This window comes from Lepidochelys kempii, chromosome 6, assembly GCF_965140285.1.
Source record: "Lepidochelys kempii isolate rLepKem1 chromosome 6, rLepKem1.hap1, whole genome shotgun sequence".
In the NCBI taxonomy this organism is placed as follows: domain Eukaryota; kingdom Metazoa; phylum Chordata; order Testudines; family Cheloniidae; genus Lepidochelys; species Lepidochelys kempii.
In genome coordinates this window covers 60276588-60298060 of record NC_136385.1, presented here as the reverse complement: position 1 = coordinate 60298060, position 21473 = coordinate 60276588, and the positions used below count along the sequence as shown (strand labels likewise).

Sequence of the window (21473 nt, the reverse complement as noted above, 5' to 3'; positions counted from 1 at the left end):
TCAGTCTCTAAGACAGAATTGATGGCCTGACAAAGCCCTGGACAGTTCACCTCAGGCAGGTCCTTGATATGCTTTCCTGGAGGATTTGGCTATCTATGCAAACCTGGAGTTCTTGATTTTCACAGAGCTGAAACTGTTGCAGGAGGTCCCTGCTCCATCAGTCTACCCAACATTTGCCGGTACCAAGGCTTAGCCAGGACCTGGAGGCTCAGGCTCGGTTTCTTTCCCACCTACTGCTCCTGCTTCTGATCAGATGGAACCAAATTCCATGATACCCCAACGATGAAACATGAGGAGGCCTCTTCATTGGACGAATATGATCCGGTACCAACCGGCTCTCCAGTTAGCTGATGGAGGATTAACAGTCCAGGCAGGGCTTTCAGATCAACTCTACCTCCCTGCCCTTGTTAACAGCAATTCTGGCCCAGGGACCAGTGGTGCCCACCATGGGAGCCACCTCTGTTCCACTATATCCATTGCATCAACCTTATTGGACCCCCTGGAATATACTTCTGGGCATCTGAATGTTAGGATCCTGAGTTCTGCACCTAGGAATGGTCACCACCAAGCAAAAGAAGCACAGTCTTCATGGCAGCAGTTGATGGAGTACCGACAGTACCAGTAGTATTCTTTGTCCTTTTCAGATGAAACAGTATCATCAGCCTCTCCCTCTTCTCCAGACAATTTTAATCCGTACTAGGACCTTCTCTGAAGGATTGCAAACACTTTCTCCAAAGTTCTCTGGAGGAGGTCCAGGATTTAACTCTCAAGATCCTAGACATACTTCAGCCTATGGATCCATCTAAAGTAAAATTCTCCCAATTAATGAGGCTATCACGGAACCTGCCAGAGTAGTCTGGCGTACGCCTGTGCCCTACCCCAAGAGTGGACTGAGAAACCTTGATTAAACTAGCTAGAGACATAAAGGGTAACAAGAAAACATTCTACAAATACATTTAGAAGCAAGAGGAAGACGAAGGACAGGGTAAGCCCATTACTCATTTGGGTGGGGGGAGGAGAAACATAATAATGGAAAATGTGGGAACAGCAGAAGTTGCTAAATGCCTTTTTTTTTTTTGTTTAATTTTACACCAGAAAGGATAGTAGCAATTGGACATCTAACATAGTGAATGCCCGTGGAAAATGAGGTAGGATCTGAGGCTAAAAATAGGGAAAGAACAAGTTAAAAATTACTTAGACAAGTTAGATGTCTTAAAGATGTATTTCATCAAGCCCTGACAACCTAGAATACTCAAGGAGCTGACTGATGAGATATCGAGCCATTAGCAATTATCTTTGAAAAGTCCTGGATGACGGGAGAGATTCCAGAGGACTAGAAGAGGGGAAATATGGTGCCAATCTATAAAAAGGAGAACAAGGACAACCCAGGGAATTACAGACCAGTCAGCTTAACTTCAGTACCTGGAAAGATAATAGAGCAAATAATAAAGCAATCAATTTGCAAACACCTAGAAGATAGTAAGGTGACAAGTAACAGTCAGCATGGATTTGTCAAGATTAAATTGTGTCAAATCCTGTCAATGAAAGCTCACAAGCCTGGTGGATAGGAGAGAAGCGGTAGACCTGGTATATCTTGACTTTAGTAAGGCTTTTGATTCTGTCTCGCATGACCTTCTCATAAACAAATTAGGAAAGTACAGCCTAGCTGGAGCTACTGTAAGGTGGGTGCATAACTGGTTGGCAAATTGTTCCCAGAGAGTAGCTATCAGTGGTTCACAGTCAAGCTGGAAGGGTGTATCCAGTGGGGTCCTGCAGGGATCGGTCCTGGATTCTGTTCTGTTCAATATCTTCATAAATGATTTAGATAATGGCATAGAGAGTACACTTATGAATTTTGCAGATGATGCCAACCTGGGAGGGGTTGCAAGTGATTTTTGGAGGATAGGATTAAAATTCAGAATGATGTGGACAAACTGGACAAATGGTCTGAAGTAAATAGGATGAAATTCAATAAGGACAAATGCAAAGTACTCGACTTAGGAGGGAACAATCAGTTGCACACAAACAAAAAGGGAAATGACTGCCTAGGAGGGAGTACTGTGGAAAGGGATCTGGGGATTATAGTGGATCATAAGCTAAATATGAGTCAGTGTAACGCTGTTCCACAAAAAGTGAATATCATTCTGGGATGTATCAGCAGGAGTGTTGTAAGCAGTTCTTTCACTCTTTTCCATGCTGATAGGGTCTCAACTGGAGTACTGTGTCCATTTCTGGGCACCACATTTTAGGAAAGATTGGAGAAAGTCCAGAGGAGAGCAACAAAAATGAGTAAAGGTCTGGAAAACATGACCTATGAGGAAAGATGGAAAAAATTGGGTTTGTTTAGTCTGGAGAAGAAAAGACTGATAGGGGATATAACTTATCAAGTAAGTTCATAAAAGATTGTTACAAAGCGGAGAGTGAAAAATTGTTCTCCTTAATATCTGAGGCTGGGACAAGAAGCAATGGGCTTAAATTGCAGTAGGGGCAGTTTAGGTTGGACAATAAGAAAAACTCTCTGTCACGGTGATTAAGCACTGAAACAAATTGCCTTGGGAGGTTGTGGAATCTCTGTCACTGGAGGTTTTAAAGAACAGGTTAGACAAATGTCAGAAATAGTCTAGTTATTACATAGCCCTGCCTTGAGTGCAGGGGGCTGGACTAGATGACCTACTGAAGTCCCTTCTAGTCCTACACTTCTGATTCTGTGATGACATGTGATGTCCAGTTTGAACAATGTACATGGCAGAGGGGCATTGCTGTCACATGATGGCATATATCACATTGGTAGATGTGCAGGTGAACGAGCCTCTGATAGTGTGGCTGATGTGATTTAGGCCCTATGATGATGTCCCCTGAATAGATATGTGGACACAGTTGGCAACGGGCTTTGTTGCAAGGATAGGTTCCTGGGTTAGTGGTTCTGTTGTGTGATGTGTGGTAGCTGGTGAGTATTTGCTTCAGGTTGGGGGGCTGTCTCCCAAGATCTGTGAGAGTGATGGGTTGTCCTTCAGGATAGGTTGTAGATCCTTGATGATGTGTTGGAGAGGTTTTAGTTGGGGGCTGAAGGTGATGGCTTGCGGCTTTCTGTTATTTTCTTTGTTGGACCTGTCCTGTAGTAGATGACTTCTGGGCACTCTACTGGCTCTGTCAGTCTGTTTCTTCACTTCAGCAGGTAGGTATTGTAGTTGTAAGAATGCTTGATAAAGATCTTGTAGGTGTTTGTCTCTGTCTGAGGGGTTGGAGCAAATGCGGTTGTATCGTAGAGCTTGGCTGTAGACGATGGATCATATGGTGTGGTCTGGATGAAAGCTGGAGGCATGTAGGTAGAAATAGTGGTCAGTAGGTTTCCAGTGTAGGGTGGTGTTTATGTGACCATCGCTTACTAGCACTGTAGTGTCCAGGAAGTGGATCCCTTGTGTGGACTGGTCCAGGCTGACGGTGATGGTGGGATGGAAATTGTTGAAATCATGGTGGAATTCCTCAAGAGCTTCTTTTCCATGGGTCCAGATGATGAAGATGTCCTCAGTGTAGCGCAAGTAGAGTAGGGGCATTAGGGGACGAGAGCTGAGGAAGCATTGTTCTAAGTCAGCCATAAAAATGTTGGCATACTGTGGGGCCATGCAGGTATCCATAGCAGTGCCGCTGATTTGAAGGTATACATTGTCCCCAAGTAAGTCACAAAGTTCAGCCACCAGGTTTGCTGTGACATTATTGGGGATACTGTTCCTGATGGCTTGTAGTCCATCTTTGTGTGGAATGTTGGTGTAAAAGGCTTCTACATCTAGTGGCCAGGATGGTGTTTTCAGGAAGATCACTGATGGATTGTAGTTTCCTCAGGAAATCAGTGGTGTCTCGAAGATAGCTGGGAGTGCTGGTAGCATAGGGCCTGAGGAGGGAGTCTGCATTGCCAGACAATCCTGCTGTCAGGGTGCCAATGCCTGAGATGATGGGGCGTCCAGGATTTCCAGGTTTATGGATCTTGGTAGATAGAATACCCCAGGTCGGAGTTCCAGGGGTGTGTCTGTGCGGATTTGTTCTTGTGCTTTTTCAGGGAATTTCTTGAGCAAATGGTGTAGTTTCTTTTGGCAACCCTCAGTGGGATCAGAGGGTAATGGCTTATAGAAAGTGATTTTGGATCTTGTTCATATTCCGACCTATTTATGATGATGACAGCACCTCCTTTGTCAGCCTTTTTGATTATGATGTCAGAGTTGTTTCTGAGGCTGTGGATGGCATTGTGTTCTGCACGGCTGAGGTTATGGGGCAAGTGATGCTGCTTTTCCACAATTTCAGCCCGGGCATGTCGGCGGAAGCACTCTGTGTAGAAGTCCAGTCTGTTGTTTCGACCTTCAGGAGGAGTCCACCCAGAATCCTTCTTTTTGTAGTGTTGGTAGGAAGGTCTCTGTGGATTAGTATGTTGTTCAGAGGTGTGCTGGAAATATTCCTTGAGTCGGAGACGTCGAAAATAGGATTCTAGGTCACCACAGAACTGTATCATGTTCGTGGGGGTGGAGGGGCAGAAGGAGAGGCCCCGAGATAGGACAGATTCTTCTGCTGGGCTAGGAGTATAGTTGGATAGATTAACAATATTGCTGGGTGGGTTAAGGGAACCACTGTTGTGGCCTCTTGTGGCATATAGTAGTTTAGAGAGTTTAGTGTCCTTTTTCTTTTGTAGAGAAGCAAAGTGTGTGTTGTAAATGGCTTGTCTAGTTTTTGTAAAGTCCAGCCACGAGGAAGTTTGTGCTATACTCTTAGCTCTCTCTTTCAGACTTTCTAAGTGGATAACCTCTTGCATCTCCCTCTATGACATTATTAAAATCCCTCCTCCTCAAACTGTCAGGATCTGCAAATCTAAAGTAATATCAGTAGCTTCCTCACAGGGAATTGCCCCTCTTGGAGATTTGCGAAGGCACCACCTGGGGCTCTGTGCACATTTTCACCAGAGATTATGCACTGATCCAAACTTCAGTACAGATGCCTCCTTTTGGCTCAGTGATTCCCCACTCGGGTTCGGGTACAGCATACTTTCTCTCACCCTTGGGAGTCCCTCACAGTGAATACCCACAAGGGACAACCATTTGAAAAGAAAGAAAAGGCTACTTATCTTATAGTAACGGGAGTTCTTCAAGATGTGTGGTCCCTGTGAGTATTCACAACCTGCCCTCCTCCCCTGTAATCGGGTTATCCTGATTCGTGGTAGAGTCAAACTGGGGGGCAGTTGGTCTGTGCCACCGTTTATGCCCTTGGATGGAAGCATGAGGAGATGCATGGTGCAGGTGCAGACCAACGGACACTGCTATTGAAAGCACACAGTGCGGGCGCACCACACACCTTGAAGAACACCAGTTATTGTAAGGTAAATCTTCCTTTGAGGTTCCTTTTCACTACTTCTGTCAAAAGTCTATACTGCATCCCCTGTGAAAGTAATAGGAGATTTGGGAGCCTCAAATCCTTGTAAATCTTGGGGATGGATAGTTCAAAAACATACTGGGTATTCAGTGGGAGGCCCTGTATCTGTTCACTGTGGCCCAATGACAGCATGGCTCCTGCTTTAGTCCTGTTGCGAGACAATCCTTTGCTGTTGGTTCCTGTGGATCCCTTTCTGGAACCTGGTCAATGTTAGTTTATGAGGTGAATAGTATTGTAGAAAAAGCTGCATCTCTCGTTCAACCTTCTTTCACACTGTGGAGCTTGGATTCCTGCAGAGCCAGTGTAGGTAGGAGTAATTGCCATTAGCACTCTCTTTTGTGGCTTCACCCCACTGCTTAGACCGACCTGCTTTTTGTCCTCTGCTCAGAAACAGATGGGAAGATATGATCCCCACCAGTACCCCACTGGTTCTGAAGTGTGGCTGAGTGCAACAGCGCGAGAAGAGAAAATACGAAATTTTGTTTGAAGTACAACTGTTTGATAAATGTTGTTGGCTGAACTTAAACAAAACTCTCTTGTGTTCCTTTCAGACTGTTTGGGTGCTTACAAGCATTTCAGAACTGGCTAGACTATTAAGCAAATTGAGTCAACTCTGTATCAGATTCCCTATCTGTAAAATGGGGATAATGATACTTACGTTCTTTGTAAAGCACTTACGAGATCCACAGATTAAATGCTATAAAAGGGCTGTCAAGTGATTAAAAAAATTAATTGCACTGTTAAACAATAGTAGAATATCATTTATTTAAATATTTTTGGATGTTTTCTACATTTTCAAATATATCTATTTCAATTACAAAACAGAATACAAAATGTACAGTGCTCACTTTATATTTTTTATTACAAATATTTGCACTGTAAAAAAACCAAAAGAAATAGTATATTTCAGTTCACCTAATACAAGTACTGAAAGTTGAACTTACAAATGTAGAATTATGTACAAAAATTACTGTGTTCAAAAGTAAAACTTTAGAGCCTACAAGTCCACTCAGTCCTACTTCAGCCAATTGCTCAGACAAACAAGTTTGGTTACAATTTGCAGGAGATAATGCTGTCTCCTTCTTGTTTACAACATCACCTGAAAGTGAGAACAGAGGTTCGCATGGCACTTTTGTAGCTGGCGTTGCAAGATATTTACGTGCCAGATGTGCTAAAGATTCATATATCCCTTTATTCTTAAACCACCATTCCAGAGGACACGCGTACATGCTGATAACAGAAAATGTGGCAATGGCAGAGTTGCTTAATGACTTCTTTGTTTCGGTTTTCGCCAAGAAGGTTAGTGGCAATTGGACGTCTAAAATAGTGAATGCCAGTGAAAATGAGGTAGGATCAGAGTCTAAAATAGGGAAAGAACAAGTCAAAAATTACTTAGACAAGTTAGATGTCTTCAGATCAGTACGGCCTGATGAAATGCATCCTAGAATACTCAAGGAGCTGACTGAGGAGATATCTGAGCCATTAGCAATTATCTTTGAAAAGTCATGGAAGATGGGAGACATTCAAGAAGACTGGAGAAGGCCAATCTATAAAAAGGGAAATAAGGACAACGTGGGGACCCAACAAGGGGGTCGGTTCTGGGTCCAGTTCTATTCAAGATCTTCAGTGATTTAGATAATGGAATCGAGAGTACACTTATAAAGTTTGCAGTACTAACCTGGGAGGGGTTGTAAGTGCTTTGTAGGATAGGATTAAAATTCAAAATGATGTGGACAAACTGGAGAAATGGTCTGAAATAAATAGGGTAAAATTTAATAGGGACAAATGCAAAGTACTCCACTTAGGAAGGAATAATCAGTTGCAAACATCCAAATGGGAAATGAGTGCCTAGGAAGGATTACTGTGGAAAGGGATCTGGGGGTCATAGTGGATCACAAGCTAAATATGAGTCAACAGTGTAACGCTGTTTCAAAAAAAGTAAACATCATTCTGGGATGTATTAGCAGGAGTATTGTAAGCAAGACACAAGAAGTAATTCTTCTACTCTGCTCCTCACTGATTAGGCCTCAACTGGAGTATTGTGTCTGTTTCTTGACACCACGTTTCAGGAAAGATGTGGACAAATTGGGGAAAGTCCAAAGAAAAGCAACAAAAATGATTAAAGGTCTAGGAAACGACCTATGAGGAAAGATTGAAAAAATTGGGTTTGTTTAGTCTGGAAAAGAGAAGACTGAGAGGGGACATAACCATTTTCAAGTACAGAAAAGGTTGTTACAAGGAGGATGTATCTGAGGATAGGACAAGAAGCAACGGGCTTAAAGTGCAACAAGGGCGGTTTAGGTTGGACATTAGGAAAAACTTCCTAACTGTCAGAGTGGTTAAGCACTGGCATAAGTTGCCTAAGGAGGTTGTGGAATCTCCATCATTGGAGACTTTTAAGAGCATGTTGGACAAACACCTGTGAGGGATTGTCTAGATAATACTTAGTCCTGCCTTGAGTGCAGAGGACTAGACTGACCTCTTGAGGCCCTTTCCAGTTCTGTGATTCTATGATGACTGGTTCTGCTTGATACCAATCCAAAGCAGAGCGGACCAACGCATGTTTATTTTCATCATCTGAGTCAGATGCCACCAGCAGAAGGTTGATTTTCTTTTTTGGTGGTTCGGGTTCTGTAGTTTCTGCATCTGAATGTTGCTCTTTTAAGACTTCTGAAAGCATTCTCCACACTTCGTCCCTTCCAGATTTTGGAAGGCACTTCAGATTCTTAAACCTTGGGTCTAGTGCCGTATCTGTCCTTAGAAATCTCACATTGGTACATTCTTTGCATTTTGTCAAATCTGCTGTTTAAAGTGTTATTAAAACGAACATGTGCTGGGTCATCATCCAATACCGTTATAATATGAAATATATGGCAGAATGTGGGTAAAACAGAACAGGAGACATACAATACTGCTCCAAGCAGTTCAGTCACAAATTTAATTAACGCATTTATTTTTTTACCGAGCATTATCAGCATGGAAAAATGTCCTTGGAATGGTGGCCGAAGCATGAAGGGGCATATAAGTCCTTAGCAGATCTGGCATGTATATACCTTGCAACAGAGGCTACAAAAGTGCCATGTGAACACCTGTTCTCACTTTCTGGTGACATTGTAAATAAGAAGTGGGCAGCATTATCTCCTGTAAATGTAAACAAACTTGTTTGTCTTAGCAGTTGGCTGCACAAGAAGTAGGACTGAGTGGACCTGTAGGCGCCAAAGTTTTACATAACTCCCGTCAAAAACAAAACAATGCAACAAAAAATCTACATTTGTAAGTTTCTCTTCCATGATAAAGAGATTGCACTATAGTACGTGTATGAGGTGAACTGAAAAATACTATTTCTTTTATCATTTTGGCAGTGCCAAATATTTGTAAAGTGAGCACTGTACACTTTGTATTCTGTGTTATAATAGAAATCAATATATTTGAAAATGTAGAAAAAAATCCAAAAATATTTAATAAATTTAAATTAGCATTCTATTGTTTAACAATGAGATTAATCACGATTAATTTTTTTAATCACAGTTAATTTTTTTGAGTTAATTGCATGAGTTTACTGCGGTTAATTGGGAGCGCTATATATAAGTATTATTTTCATTACTAGTAATGCAAAGCATTTATACTGTGTAGCATTTTATATGTATTTTTAATTGTACTTTTAAAAAAGAAGAATTGGGAACTGCTTCAGGGATCCTCATTCCATTTCTTTGAGGAAAAAATAATAGTGCTACTATCTGACCAATACAGCAGCTAGGATGGTTCAAGAGGAAAAAAGTGGCAGTTTTAAACTGCTTCCTGTGGGTCTGGCTGACCTTTTCAGAACTGGTTTGTGCCCTTAACCAGTTCTGGTTATTTTTTTTCTTCTCTTTATAAAAATAAGCTGCTTAACACTCCCAGTTTCGCTTTGGCATTGAAAGTGAATTGAAAGGACTGTTGGACCAAAATCAGCTCTTTTTAAAGAGTAACTGGGGTTGTGAGATGAGGGAAAGCAGGAGAAAGGTCAAGAGTTTAGTGAACTTAAGAGGAAGAAAGGTAAGAGGAAGATGTTAATTTTCCTTGCTAGTTTCTCTTGCCCTGTGAGGTGAATGTTGGGCTTAGCTAGAACTCCTTTTATATGGAATCTGATCCAAAGCCCTTTGAAATTTAAGGAGATGCTTAAAATCCCCCCCAAACTATAGGTGTTCGTGTATTTATTTTGGGGGGAAAACGGAACCCCCCACCCCCCGTCAAATTGCAACACTCTGTGAAGCTGTGCATTAGTGAGAGACTGATGGAATTCTTGGTTGGCTTCGTCTTTGAACTCATGCCTGCCACAGTGCACCTGTGATGTGCACTAATTGCCAGTAATGCATACGCATGTATTGCTTATTTCAGAAGGAAAACAGTGGACTGCAAATGCTTGAATCTGAAAATTTGGATTTAGTATGACCCAGACGTTTTAGCTCCACATATGCATGTTACTGCATATACTAACACACATTTTAACCTTTATAAATAATTTGAACACATAGGTTGTTAAGGGTATTTTCAGAATAACTGAACTTTGCTTTTCATGCCCCACTAACACATTTGACAAATGAAAATTGGAACTGTCAGCCCCTCATTAATGGTAGTTATAATGTCTTTATATTTCCAGTGCTTTGTTATTTTTTTACACTCAATTTAAAGCATGTGTGTAAAACCTGATTTTACTTTTTCTGTAGAGTATTGTATTTGATAGCATAGTCTCTCAATTTTTCCTCTACTTTTCACCTTTTTTGTTTTAAACTGGTGTAAATCTGCAGTGTTTAATACTCTATTAGAATCACATAACCATAATATCGGGTTTCAGAGTAGCAGCCGTGTTAGTCTGTATTCGCAAAAAGAAAAGGAGTACTTGTGGCATCTTAGAGACTAACAAATTTATTTAAGCATAAGCTTTCATGAGCTACAGCTCACTTCATCGGATGCAACCATAATATGTGCTAGCTGCAATAACGGATAAGCCACTAGAGTTAAAGGCCTCAACATTCTCGGTATTAGTCCCTTTTTCATTTGTAAAAAAATTCCTCTTGGACAGAAGGTTGGAAAGCAATCTAAAAAGTGGAACTATTTTTTCTTGGCTTAAAAAGAAAAAATATTCCTTTCTAGATGAAAAAATGTAATACGTAAAATAGGGTAGAATATAAGTGAACTGTTTGCACCTCTGTAACTCAAAGGATTAATATTTTATTGCAGGATACTAGCTGTTTGTAGGTTTTCTCGTTGTTTAAAGAGTCGCTGATGAAAGAAATTATGGGTCAAATCTCTTTCTCCAGTGGTCGTACCCACAATAAAGGGTTTGGGGAGAGCAGATCTCCATGAGGAATCCCGTGCAGAGGTTTCCCTCATGTCATCCAGTTGGGGATATGTGGGATTGGCCTAATCACAGACGGTGGGGCCTGCTCTCAAGTCTGGTCGATTCCCTGAGGCCTGTGGAAGACCCTATGCCTCTGAGGCTCCTTACCTCAGCATTCACCCCCACACTTAGCTCCCAAGTACTGCGTTTCGATTGGCATTGCATCAGCAGCAATTTACCAGGACACAGGTCCTTCTGGAACCCTGGTGGGGTCTCTGAGGAAAGGGTAAGAGAACTTCGAGGTGTATTTTCTCATTTAAGGTTTGTAGCACAAGAGCTGGCAAATAATGTGTAGTTCCTCATCTAATTTTCACCTACTTGCCCATATGAATCACAAACCTGTGGAAGAATCTCTGTATGGGTGTGCCCGTCTCTTCAATATCAGATGCTGGGAGAGCCACACATGGATAGTCCTTCCATTCACAGTTCTAGGAGATAAGATCAGAGCTCCCCCCCCCCCCTTTTTAAAAACACTTTACCTATAACTAATGACTGTTAAACTTAAAAAATGAATGAATTAAAATCTAATACTTATATTTTCACCATTTATATACTGAGTACTTTTTGTGATTTGCTTCGGTTTGGACAGCAAAACTAGACTAGTAAATTTCACTTTGTTCTTAATCAGTTTCATTTTCTTCCCAACCCTGGTTTGTTTACCATAGGCGAGTGGTTCTCAAAATCTGGGTCGGGACCCCATTTTAATGGGGTCACTAGGACTGGCTCAGACTTGTTGGGGTCTGGGGCTGTGGCCAAAGCCCGAGTCCCAGCCCCACCTTCTGGGACCGAAACCAAAGCCCAAGGACTTCAGCCCTGGGTGAGGGGGCTCAGGTTACAGACCCCTGCCTGGGGCTGAAGCTCTTGGGCTTTGGCTTTGGCCCCCTTACCTGGGACAGTAGGGCTCCGGATTTGGCCCTGCTATCTGGAGAAGCTGGGCTCAGGCTTTGGTCCTGACTCCTGGGGTTGTGTAATAATTTTTGTTGTCAGGAGTGGGTTGCAGTACAATGAAGTTTGAGAACCCCTGCCATAGACAGAGAGAGTTAAAATAAGACTCATTAACTTTATTAATAATCAGCATGGATTGATTTAAATCAGTGATTTAAATCACAGATTTTAATAATGATTTAGAACAGCAAGCAGGAAACTTTGATTGAAATCAGATTTTAATCTTGCTTTGTATTTGTACTGCAGTTATTTTATTCAAGAGAGGTTAATTTTCACTGGTTGCTCACCATTACAACATGCTGATTTGCAATTAAATGTAGCCGTTACACTAAATTTGGTGCTGCTTTTTGAAAACTAGGAGGCTACAGTATATTTACACAAGTTTATTTAAGCAACTTTAGAGTTTAACATACATTTATTCAGATTCCTAATTTTTACGTTTTTGATTGTTAGAAAGTGGTGCATTTCTTGTTTACTAGAGAGTGAGTGTGTGTGTGAAAGAGAGAGAGAGATTGTGTCAAGCTGTATTTGGATGGAAATTCTAATGCAACTAAAAATGCACTAAAACTTAATTTTTTTAATTCATTAAAAGTTCTGCCTTAAATGTGCTGAATAAATAAACTTTTTGATAAGAAAAAAAATAAAAAAATTGTGCATTTAAAACTATAATTGATTTATTGAACAAAGCATTATCTATAGTTAGTGAATTGAATTGATTGTTTAGTGTCACCATGTCTTCTGGATTTTAGAGCTAGTAAATCTCATTCCATCATCCTATTTTTACTCATGGATTGGAAGCGGAAAACAAGCTTTCATGCTTTTCAGCTTCTAATTGGTGTCTTAACTTCGAATGAACTAGTCATTGAACTGAACTAGTTAAGCTGGCATGAAGAAAATATTTTCTCTGCGCTTTCAGAAGAGGCTACTGTTGTCTTAAACTGGTTTAGCACTTCAACAAACTCTGGTCCCAAGTACCATGACTACCACTAGTTCAGTGGTTTGACTTTCTTCAAAACTTCAGCCATAAACCTGTACCACTTGAATATTATTTTTTAATATAATTTTAAATGGTCTTAATAGATTATAGAGAGACAAAGTGGGTGAGGTAATAACTTCTGTCGGACCAAATTCTGTTGGTGAGATACAAGCTTTTGAGCTTACACAGTGCTATTCTTCCAATAAAAGCTGTTACCTCACCCACCTTGTCTCTCTAATATCTTGGTCCTGACATGGCTGCTACAACACTGCATTCATTAATGTATTATAGTAAATTTAGACCTTAACATAGGCTGTCATAATTTCAAATTTAATTTTAAATAGGTTTATTTTTTAAAATAGACCTGTATTTAATTTAATTCGAATATCCAGTTTAAATTAAAAAGTTCAAATTTTTTATTTAAAAAATATCACCCTATTAATAATTCTTGGGTGTTTTTGAAAGCTAAAATGTATGATCTAAGCTAAATTGGCAGTATCCCTTTAAAAAATTCCATTATGAAGGTTTTCTACTTTAAAAAAAAATTAAAAATATCCTAGCTATATTAATATCCTAGAATTCTGTAGTGTGTAACACCTGATGCATCAATAATGGCTACAGAGATTGGATACATAATGAGTTCTGAAGATTTTTAGAGTAAATATTTTTTAAAAACTTAAAAAAACCCCCACAAAAAACATGTAATTTTAAGATTGAGAGTCCTTCATTGTGTCTAAGCATGAGAAGATGATCAAGAACTCCTAATCCTGGCTCAGAACTAGATACTTTGCATTGTTTTGGAAGTAACCTCCCCTCTGTATCTCATTTCTCCCCCTTTAAAAATATGGGTAATGTTTACCTACTTCACAGTTACTGTGAGGATTAATTCGTGTTTTGTAAAGTGCTTTGAAGATGGTAAGTAGTAGTATTGGTTTTTTTAATGTCACCAAGTTCTGCTCAGTCACTGCAAAGGGTTTCAACATTAATATATTCACAGCTCATTGTGCTTCTGCAAAACTGCTTTGGGTTATTTTATTTGGAAAACACTAATTATCTTAATATATACCTCCTTCAATTCTTTACAAATTTTGGGTCATAGACTTGCACTGAAATGCATCCACATCTGGGGTGGACAGAGTCACCTGTTTTAACAGCATGCATCACCACAACAAGATATTTTAGGACAGTGTAGCAGCAGCACCACACTCCCCTTGTTCCTTTTGGCCTGCTTTCTGGGTCTTCCTCTGTTTCCCTCTTAGTCCCCACAATAGCCTTGCAAGTGACAGGCTTACCTTCTTTCAGGGAGACATTGGGGGGCCACTCATGAATTCCTGGAATACTGGTAGGGTTGCCAATTTTGGGTGGAGGTATTCCTGGAGGTTTCATCACATGACACAATCTCTAATTAAAGATTAATATGTAATTCCTGGAGACACCAGGGCAATCATGGTGGGTTGGCAACCCTAAATACTGGACATTCCAGTACTTCCGGGAATGGCAAGTGCCTACCCCTGCCACCATAACCTTGGACACACAGTATGTGTGAGGTCATGTCACGTGGGAGTAGGGTGGCACTCTCTTAAAAATGGCTCCCCCCATGCAGCGTGATCTTGGATGCAAGTGCATGAGGTCACGCTACGTGGGGATGTTGTTTTTAAGACCTTGTGTGCAAGGTCACGGTGGTGGGGGTGGAGCAGCATGCTCTTCAAAATGGTGTCCGAAGTCTGTTACCAGCAAAATCTCATCTGAGTACTGGAAGAGGACAAACCCTAGAAAAGCTGGACTGTCCATTTTAATACCAGATGAGTGGCCTGCCTAGGGATGTTCTGTCAAGTAGCAGTCTCTAGTCTAAAGAAAACATATAAAAACAAAAGGGTCTTCTGTTCTTCCTGGGCTACCCTTCTGCCCTGCTCTGAGAGCTGACCCTCAGAACTTTCCTCCTGGAGTCTCTGCTCCTAAGTGAGCTGATGACCCTCAGGGCTTCTTTCCTGGAGTCTTTCCCCCAGTCTGGGTCTGTACTTCCAATCTACTTCCAAGTCATCTGCCTGGGGATTGGCCTTTTTCTGGTTCTGCTACAGGAGCCTGCTTCTCCCCTGATGCCCTCCTTCAATCAGAGCCCTCATAAGAGGCAATCTCCTTTCTGCAGCTTTCTCTTCAACTGAGCTCTCCCAGCCCTTTATGGAAATTGCCCAACTCTTCCCTCCCTGTCTGGGTGTGATAATTGAATGGAGTCACCTGATACCAGATGATCAGGGTTATCTGTGGGGAGAGGTAGTCGATCCATCACAGGCCAGGCTGAGCCAATCTCCATTTAGAGGGCCAGCCAGCCTGTGTCAGACAGGAAGAGAATATGAATATCCTATTCATTTGAGACTGTGGCTTTGCCTACGCACGGGAATAACCCTGATTCAGTAATTGGTGGCCTGTAACCAGTGGAGTTGTGCTGGTGCTGACCCCTAAGGGTAGAAAAGGGTAGGAGCCTGCTTCTCCCCTGCTGCCCTCCTCCAATCAAAGCCCTTTCTGCAGCTCTCCCCCTAACTGTGCTCTCCCAGCCCTTTATGGAAATTGCCCAACTCTTTTTGTGTGTTTTTCATCAATTGAGGTAACCTGGGTTTACCTCTGCTTGAAACTCTAGTGAGCTTAGTTAATGCCGTACTCATCTTGTTCTCATTAACACTGGTGCAGTGCAACAGAGTACTGAATCGGGGCTATTCCCATGTGTACATAAGGTGTGTGTGGATTATTAAGATTGACAGATTGTCATGGGAAGATATGTTTTAATCCCATATGTGCAGCACTGTGAATATACATTGTGTTCTAGTTTAATATGTAAGTTATTAGAGCGTTTGTAGGCAAACATGTCTGCCTGCAAACTTTAACACAGGGAACAAGAATGTCAATTTTCAGGCGTTCAGAAAGTTTCCAAGTCAGGTTAAAAGATTAGAAGGAAAGCCTTCTTTGGGAAGCTGTTAGGTTCCTTATGTTTGCAAGGATCATTTGCAAATTAGACTAAGATGCTATTATGAAAGATGGTCTAGTTGATTTCAGTATTCATGCTTTTTATTATAGTATAACTACTTCTTAAAAACTGCCTAATTTCTGGCTTCTGCTAACCATAAAATAAAAAATTTATTCTACAGCAAAAGTTTGGAGAAAAGGAACTTTCATTTTCTGAAGCCAGAGACTGAAGGCACTGTGGAATTAGTAAAGAGACAGCTAGAAAGAGTGGAGAAGGTAGAGAATGGAGTTGCAGACTCTACAGGAGGCTCTGAAAGTGGAAATTCAGGTTCACCAGGTAAGTTGTATTCTTTATTTCTTGGTTTTCTTCTCCTACATTTTAATGCAAGTAATGGTTAGTCCTAAGAGGTCAGGTATAGCAATAGCCTGTTCAGTTTTGAAATTGCTGTAGAACTTTACACTTTTTAAACTTTCTGTTTACCCATCAGTGGCTTCTTTATGCCAGTAAATACTTCATAAATCCATTGGTCTGAATTTTTTCTTTTTTTAAAATGACATGCTTTAGCATTGATGAAATAATCTAAAGAGGGCATTTTCAGTGAATTTTGGCTGAGAGATCTTTCTGTGGTCCAAAGACATATTGCCAACTTGAGGGATTGGGAAGAAATCCTGGAATCATGGAGAGAGATGTGTTCCAGTGAGAACAAGCTGTCTGCTGATACAGCTGGGACTTAGACACCAGGGGGAAAGCCATTCGAGGGGTATTTTAAATAAAACCCAAGTTTTTTGACTGCAGAAACGACCTCCTTTCACCTGAGCTCAAGAAGAATCTTTATTTTGTAGTGTTAGGATGCTTAAACTTTGTCTGTCAGATGCTAAATGGCAATAAAAATCAGTTAGCCATTCCATTTTATCACAAATGAGTAATTTTAGTTAGATTGGTATAGCTTTGAGAAACGTAAGTGAAGGTGTGTCAAAATGGTTCTTCAAATATAAGGTAAGGTCACAACCATAACTATGGAGTTAACTTTTCTTTAAATGTTATCTTTTCAAAATACTAAATTAATATAAAATCAACTAACTGTGTGAATATCTCTGAGGGGCATGTGAGAATTGCTACTTCTGTTACACGAGTAAAATGAGATGTGTGTGGGATTCTGTGATGAAGTTTATTGAAGAGTTGAACTGTAAACTTGGCTGACGCTGACTTGCTGTGAGCACGTCTCTTCACTTCTGTTTTTGTCAGCTACCATGATGAGCATAATACTTGAATGGCTAGATCCGTAGAATGAGGATAATTATATTTGTCTAGCTCACAGGAATGTTGTGAGCTCTAACTGAATAAAGTTTATGAAGTGTTAAGACCAAAACATGGAAGAGCGTGGAACAGAATTCAGGCCTTTCCTGTATTCTATCTTTATATGCATTCTGCTAGACCCTGAGGCCTTTTACTGGGAGGGGGGTGGATCATTTAAAGAAAGCCAGATACCAGCTTCCAAAATTGCAGATTAGTATTATGTGCTTGTGATGGGGCTCCACTCCCATACTAGCGCCTCCTGCTGGTCATCATGAGGGTCAGCTCTGCAGGTCAGTATGTCCACTCCCGGTGTTCCTTGCCCACCGTCACTCCTGCTACTGGTCCTTTGTCACTCCAAGGACCACGACGGCGTCTTCATGACACAGCCCTCTGGCTGTGCCACACACTGTGCTCCCCCTTCTGGGGGCCAGTCCAACTGTCCATCCAGTGCATCACTGTGTGTGGGGGGGACCTGGGCCTGCCCACTATTCCAGATTCTGGCCCAGGGACCCTTTAGATGCCAGCCACATGCTGCATCCTCTCAAACCTCTCAGTACATTTCCCTGGGCCACTTTTCCACAGCTCCAGCACCTTCTTCACCCTTCCCTCAGGGCCTCAGCATGTCAGTCTTAGCCACGAGCCAGGAACTCTCTGTAGCTTCCCAAGTCCCTGGTGGTCGCACTCCTCTGTCCAGAGTGCTGGCGTTCCTTCTGCTTGCAAGGCAGCCAGATCTTCCTCCTTGAGCTCTAGGGAGCAACTGAACCTGCTTTGTCCTGCAGCTCTTCCTATATGGGCCTGTCAGGCTCTGATTGGCTGCTCCTTGCAGCCCCTCTCCGATTAGCTGTTTTTCCCACAGCGTCCCTATGGCGCCATTAACCCCTTACATGCAAGCGTGGGGCGGATGCTCCATAACAGTGCTTCTCAGGAATTTGAAGGTCCTTATCTTCCATGTGGAGTTCATAAAGGTTTGTATTGAGGTTCTGAATGCTTTCTTAATTTTAAAAGGTAACTTTTTCAGGAGCATATAGGTGTGTCAGTAACAAAGTAAAGATGGAGTTTAGGAAACTTCATTGTTGTTTACTTCTGTACAGCGCAAATGGAGAGTGACATTAGGCAATATATTGGAAAAGTAAGTTATGTGATATAATTTTTATTTAAGAAAAATCCTGCATAGAAATACAAAATATTACCAATATATATTTCAGAAGCCAGCACTACATGTCACTGAGAGAATTGTCCTTTGTCGTATCATCTTTGTTCATCAATTTTTTGACTCCCCAGATTTCTCTTTCAAATGGCTTCAGTAAATTTAAGTTAACTGTACAAAATCCTCCTTTTCCTCATTCCCTGTACCCATGTTGCTGATGGGGACGTGTATGTGTATCTAGAAATATATTGAATTAGTGGTTGTCAAGTTTTTTCATATTGTACAACTTTCCAACCTCTTTATTCTGCACCTTACCTGTGGCAGCTATAGTACTGTGTTATATGAAAATGAATATTGTGACTATATTAAGGAGACAGTATTAAAATAAACTCACTTTAATGTGCTGGGTGTTTTTCCCTTCATTGCATTTCCCCATTTTATACTTATGATTGTAGCCTTTTAAACTCATTAGGACTGACTCTCCCCTCCTTTACTGCACCACCCACTGTACTAATGATCAAAAGTCTTACAGAAATAAGTCCTGGACAGGGCTGCCACTAGTGGGAATCATAACTTCTTGCAAATGGAAAGATGCTCCAGGTTCAAGACTCAATTCTGTCCTTCACTCTGGGCTGGAAGGGATAAGGAATCTTACTGAAGTCAGCAACATGATGCAGCTGCAAAAAAGGCTAATATCAGTCTGTGGTGTATTAATTGGATTGTCATATGTAAGACATGGGTGATAATTGTCCTGCTCTACTCGGCACTGGTGAGGCCTCAGCTGGAGTACTGTGTCCAGTTCTGGGCACCATGCTTCAGGAAAGATGTGGACAAATTGGAGAGAGTCCAGAGGAGAGCCACAAAAATGGTAAAAGATTTAGAAAACCTGTCCTGTGAGGGGAAAAAACTGAGCATGTTTAGTCTTGAGAAAAGAAGACCAAGTGGGGATCTGATAAGTTTTCAGATGTGTGAAGGGCTGTAACAGAAAGGACATGGTGATCAACTGTTCTCCATGTTCACTGAAGGTAGGACTAGAAGTAATGGGCTGAATCTGCAGCAAGGGAGATTTAGGATAGCTATTAAGAAAAACTTTCTAACTGAGGCTTCCAAGGCAGGTTGTTTAAAAACAGGTTGGACGAACACCTGCCAGGGATGGTCTAGGTTTATTTGGTCCTGCCACAGCCCAGAGGGCAGGACTTGATTACTTCTCAAGGTCCCTTCCAGCCCTACATTTCTGTGCTTCTCTGATTCTATGAAGTAGTGCTTTCAACTGCTGTGTGGAAGGCAGTACTTGGTTCATTCTCAAGCACCTTGCCCTTTTAAATTTGTTTGTTATTGTTAAAGGGCTTCAAAGGGAGTTGCATTTGGCTGTCCTCACAGAAGAATTGGTCTCCCTGAGTACTCTTGGGGCAGATTAATGGAAGAGCCTGGAGTACCCCTTCCTTTCTCCCCATCTGTAGGACAAGGAGAAGAGAAATATTTTAAATAACTTAAGCCCAGCTTCTATTGTTCTCTCTCACATTGAACTCCTGCCTACTTGGAGGATGGTGTAATATGATCCTAACTTACTAACATTTGCTGATATTTTAATGCTGTACAAAAGTGAGTTTATAGTCAAACTGACTTTTGCAAGGTGTCTTATGAAAAGTTGTGAGAAGATAATCTGTCTCCATATTTTAAATAACATTTATATAAAAACTAGCAGAGTTATTTTAACAACTTTATCTGAGGTAGTGAGCACGGAGGAGCTGATGAAAATGGGCCAAGAATATAAACCTTTGGGAAGATACCAGCTTCTCTGCATGACTAAAGTGGCATGTCTGCAATCAGTGTCTTTTTTAGGTTACCAAAGGAGACTTTAAAATTAATAACAAATACAAATAAATTTGTAATTCGAAATAAAGTCTGAAATCTCTAAGAAACGCTAATTCACATAATTTTTCAAGCAATATTGATGTGAGTGAAATGCAGTGTACTAATGTATCTGTTTATGTTCTGGATTTTTTCCTCACTTTTCTTTTCTTATAAGGGGATAGGGAAGCAAGTGTGGACTTTACCATGTCCCCTTCAGATTCACAGATGAATGATTTGATATGGTGAAATGGCCACCGCTAAAACAGGAATTTGGGTTGTTGGGTTTATCTTGCCTCATCATTCTGGGCTTCTGGTTTTCCTTAGTAAAATCCTGATAACCTCCTTCCTGGTTAGCTATATAGGCAACACCCTTCTGCAACTGCCTGAAGGAACTGAAGGAGGAACAGCAGTGAATGGTGTAACCATCTGTCTACTTCCCTTTGGATGTGGGGGGTATTTCATCCATGATGATCTCAGTCACTGCCAATTCAAGGGATGAAAGTGGGAAAAGTCTCTTCTGAACATGGATCTCCCATGTGGTACCAACCAAACCAACACACAAGCAGTTCCTTACTGCCTAAAATGTGCTGCATTTGATTTATATAAACAAACAACTATTGTATCTAAAGTAGTTCAGTCTGTTCAGTATTCCCTATGACTGTGGGCAAAGAAGACAGCAGTTTTAGAGGACACACAGCTATTTGATTAGGTTACCCAGCTGGCTTAAATTTTCCTTAAAGGGAATCTTTTTTTTTAAAGCAGTTCCTGCAAAAAAAAAAAAAAAAAAAAAAAAAGAATGTAGTAGCATCCTTCAGCTAAATATGAAAGGTGATAGGCTGACTATAGAATTAATAGGGATGTCTCATTATATTAATGACAAGATTTCTGTGAATTATAAAATAATTTCATGATGAGCTAAGTCTTGCTATTTTTTTTTTTTTTTAAAATACAGGGTGTCTTGTTTAAATTCCAACTTCTAATCAGGGCTATTACATAAACTGTCCAATAAACACAACCTTGATTGAACTCTGTAATGTATTGATGAATATGTCTCTCTCTCTTTCTAGAAACTGGTTGCCCAAATGAAGCAAGATCCACAGGTAAAATATGTATTTTGTTTTATACTGCTTTTATTACTCTGGGAGTTAAGGTATAAGAAATACACTAAGTCCATGACCTCTTGTTTGCCATTGTTTATTTGCTCATAATCTACTGCCACGGTAAAGTAATGCTTTCTTTTTCTTTGCAAGTTATACTTTTTAAAAATAAATGGGGAGTATTGGCTAGCTGAGGGATTAATAGTAGAATAAGGAGCCTTTCCATGTTGCCAATGTTTTAAATTCAACCTAATTGTTGTTTGGCCTGTTTAAAATGAGTTGCTGGTCTCAGTTCAGTGGCTGGTGGATACCTTTCCACATCATAAATGCTTCCACCACACTTTGCACTAATTGACTGTTTTAAGCATTGGTAACAGTCTGTACAAGTAATAAAGAAGATGGGGGCC

General features: G+C 40.9%; 1 protein-coding gene across 12 annotated transcripts in view; it reads left to right on the top strand.

Annotated features, from left to right (window-relative positions):
• The window catches only part of PHF21A (PHD finger protein 21A), a 260529-nt gene that overhangs the window by 57585 nt on the left and 181471 nt on the right, over positions 1–21473 (top strand). For 11 of the 12 annotated variants that reach the window (XM_073348143.2, XM_078853291.1, XM_073348152.2 and 8 more), the window contains exons 3-4: positions 15854–16008; positions 21037–21069. In XM_073348143.2, the coding sequence (XP_073204244.1) occupies positions 15955–16008; positions 21037–21069 (87 nt within the window). In that variant the 5' untranslated portion in view covers positions 15854–15954. Of the gene's footprint in view, positions 1–8584; positions 8686–15853; positions 16009–21036; positions 21070–21473 lie in introns of all 12 variants that reach the window. The other variant, XM_073348147.2, reaches the window with a different exon arrangement.